Source organism: Berghia stephanieae, chromosome 12 (genome assembly GCF_034508935.2).
Source record: "Berghia stephanieae isolate SIO BIC M18660-M18661 chromosome 12, UCSD_Bste_1.3, whole genome shotgun sequence".
Classification (NCBI taxonomy): domain Eukaryota; kingdom Metazoa; phylum Mollusca; class Gastropoda; order Nudibranchia; family Aeolidiidae; genus Berghia; species Berghia stephanieae.
The window spans coordinates 7,373,358-7,376,811 of NC_088371.1; the positions used below are offsets into that span (position 1 = coordinate 7,373,358).

At 37.9% G+C, this 3,454-nt stretch overlaps 1 protein-coding gene across 1 annotated transcript in view; it reads right to left on the minus strand.

Annotated features, from left to right (window-relative positions):
* Positions 1-467: 467 nt before the first annotated feature.
* The window catches only part of LOC144957540 (uncharacterized), a 9,440-nt gene continuing 6,453 nt past the window's right edge, over positions 468-3,454 (minus strand). Inside the window, exon 2 of the mRNA XM_078888887.1 lies at positions 468-921. Within this exon, the coding sequence (XP_078745013.1) occupies positions 468-921 (454 nt within the window). The remainder of the gene's footprint in view (positions 922-3,454) is intronic.

Here is a 3,454-nt window from a genome sequence, read left to right on the forward strand (position 1 = left end):
AAACCCGGGACCTTCCTTACAATACAGTACAGTCTCCTCATCATGAATAATCTGGTCTTCATCTTATCAAGCACTTTGCATGAATGATTTGTCCAGTCTAATTTTTCATTGACAAGTATACCGAGATATTTATACTCCTCTACCCTCTCTACCTTTTCGTTTTTCATAATTATATTTTCATGTATGTTACCATCGTCCCTAAAATCAAATATAACTTCTTTAGTTTCCTTTACATTAAGTTCTCGATAGTTATTATCACACAATTCAACAAATCTTTTAATTTCATTATAACAATTCAATACATCATCTCCGGTTGTTATCATGACCTGGATGGCGGTATCGTCGGCATACTTTAAAGTATTTACATTACTTGTGCCGCTTATGCAGTCATTTGTGTATATAACGAAAAGTGTTGGAGCAAGAACAGTTCCTTGGGGTGCTCCAGTGTTGGTGATAAGGGTAGAAGATTAAACTTTGGTGTTCTCATCATCAGTGAGGGAAACGAATTGTGGTCGGTCCGTCAAGAATTCTAGTACCGAGAGTTCAATCGAGGGACACAACTCCATGGACGGTAGTTTAGGGATTAGTATGTGAGGCTGGATGGTGTTGAATGCACTCGAAAAGTCTACGAATAGGGTTCTGACATACCCATTTGGAGTGTCTAAGTGTTTGTAAGTGTTATGAGAAAACACTAATATAGCGTCGTCCACCCCATGCCCTGATTTGTAAGCAAACTGGTTTTTGTCTAGATGTTGTTGTGTACTGTGTTGTAGAAATCTTTGTTGAATAATCCTTTCTAGACATTTCATAGGGATGGATGTAAGCGCTACAGGACGAACATCATTCATTTCTTTGGCTTTCTGGTGTTTTGGGACGGGAATTATTTTTGAAGTTTTCCAAATCCTTGGAATATGCCCGTTTCTTAGGGAGTGATTTAAAATGTGTGTAAAAATATAGGAGAGTTCATTTGCACATGATTTCAATAAATTTGATGAAATTTGATCAGGTCCGCTTGCTTTATCCGCTCTAATATTTTTTAACAGTTTAATGACGTTGGCTGAGTGATGTCCCTTAATTCCTCTGTTCCGTATGTTTGAGTTGCTCACTTAGGTTGTTAATCTCGTCTGTGAAATCGTGTTTATCGAATCGACCATAGAAGTTGTTAAGCTTATCTGCATATTCTTTTTCTGTACCCTTTTCTAACTTAAATTTTGAGTTTTTGTTACCGTTCATTCCTGTGACTGTTTTGATATTATTCCACACACTTTTCATGTCATTAGTTTTCAGTTTCCTCTCAATATTTTATTTGTGTATTTGTGTCCTCTCTCGGATGGCTTTATTCAATTTTCTTTGAACTTGTTTTCCTTTCCTCTTGGTCGCCAGGTCTTGAATGCATATTTTTTCTCATTTAATAATAGATTTTGTCAGCCAACGTCTGTTATTTCCAAAAGATTTTATTGTTTTTCTTTTAACGATGTTTTGTTCGCAAAAGGTTTTATGACAAGAACTCAGTTTTATTTTTTGAAAAATTACCATCTAACTAAACTTGGCAATATCTCAGTTCAAACCTTTTCACCATCCGACTGATTTTGGCATTCACTGTAACATATTATGTTAACAATGGCTACGGTTCGACAGAAGCCATCGTTAGCTTGTAACCTGACACAAGAACCAACCAGGACTTATATTTTGACGTCATTTTTTAGGTTTGTGCAGCGTCTAGTGAGTTGTCGTGAGTAAAGCTCAAGGAAACAAATGATTCCATTGATTGAACTATTGAATACAACTCACGATTTGTTTTCTTTTGTGGCTAAAGACTTGCCTTTTGACATGTTTTTTAGTCAGTGTCAGGCTATATAAGTTTACGATAGCTACGGTTCGACTAACCACCGCGCTTTGAGTGTGTGTGTGTGTGTGTGTGTGGGTGTGTGTGCGTGTGTGTGTGTGCATGTGTGTGTGTGTGTGTGACCTTGAGCAAGTCATCCCACCTTATTAACTCACCCAGTTTTCCCCCCCAGCTTCCGTTTGTTTTGAATTACTACCAGCGTCACTTTATTCTGAATAATGACATTTTTGTCAAATAATTAAATGTCATTTATAATGGAGGGAAGGGAGAGGACAACTCTTGCCATTTACAGTTATTTGAAATTATATACTCGGAGTTGACAGGAACGTTAATTGTGGCACCACACAAAAAATGTAAACAATTCTTGTTTTTGTTTTGTTTAGTTTTATGGTGAAAAGTTATCTTTTAACAGTAGAAATTTTGTTTTGGGGGAATTTGTTTATCCCAGAGTCTCCCCGTAGCCTTCGTCAACTTATAGCTTGTAGTCCTTTATAACCATTTGACCCATGGAGCCGGAGTTTACCCCGGTTTCTATAGCGTGAAACGGACAATATAATTGCTTGCTACCCTTTGGATATGGCGTTAATATTTCGCAAAGTACTAGTCTCCTAAGATCTAGCAGACCCAGCTACCCAATTACTGTTGGATGGACGGGAGGGAGGGAGGGGTCGGGAAAAATCTCGACTGCACCCGGGATCGATCTTGGTCCCTTTGCGTGTGAAGCGAGTGCTCTATCAACTGAGCATTGGACCGTAGCCATCGTAAAGTTTTAGCCTGACACTGACCAAAAAATGACGTTAAAATGCCAGTCTTTTGCCAACAAAAGAAAACAAATCGTGAGTTGTATTCAATAGTTCAACCAATGAAATAACTTGTTTCCATGAGTTCTACTATCGACAACTCACTAGACGCTACACAAACCTAAAAAATGACGCCAAACTGCCAGTCCTAGAGGGTTTTAGTGTCAGGCTATATCATGTTAACGATGGCTACGGTTGGACCCCCAACGTATAGCTTGACATCAGGAAAAAAAAATACGTCAAAATATAAGAAAACAATAAGAAAACAAACCACACACTGTTGATTTCACCACTCACTGCTTGTCTTCGTGTTTATCATAGAATATTATTATAAACAAATAGATATGAACATTTACAAAAGACCTTTCCACTGCTTTACCATGTTCACTGCGCTTCGCAATGCATCATTTATTCCCCTAAGAGGCAGTATGGAACATTACATCCATTTTCTACGTCATTAGTAGCCTGCCTGTCAGGCGCTCTTTTTGCGCTACACTCATACAATATTCCTCACAATCTTAAGCCAAATACTCATCCACACCGAGTCGAGTGGGGTAATATGTGTATTTTGTTTTGTTTTTAAACATTTTGTGACACTTTTAGGTCAGGGCTAAGAAAAAAAGGGAGTAGATGAGACAGTTTGAAAACATTCTAAGCACCAAAGGGAAACTAAATCAAGGGGGGATTGGTTCAAATATGGAATAGATTTAGATTCCAAGAGCACAATAGCAGTGTACTTAGTTTGAGATCACCTAAAAGTCTTGTTTGTTTTGTTTGTTTTTAAGGGTTTTAAGGCGCTTGCAATACA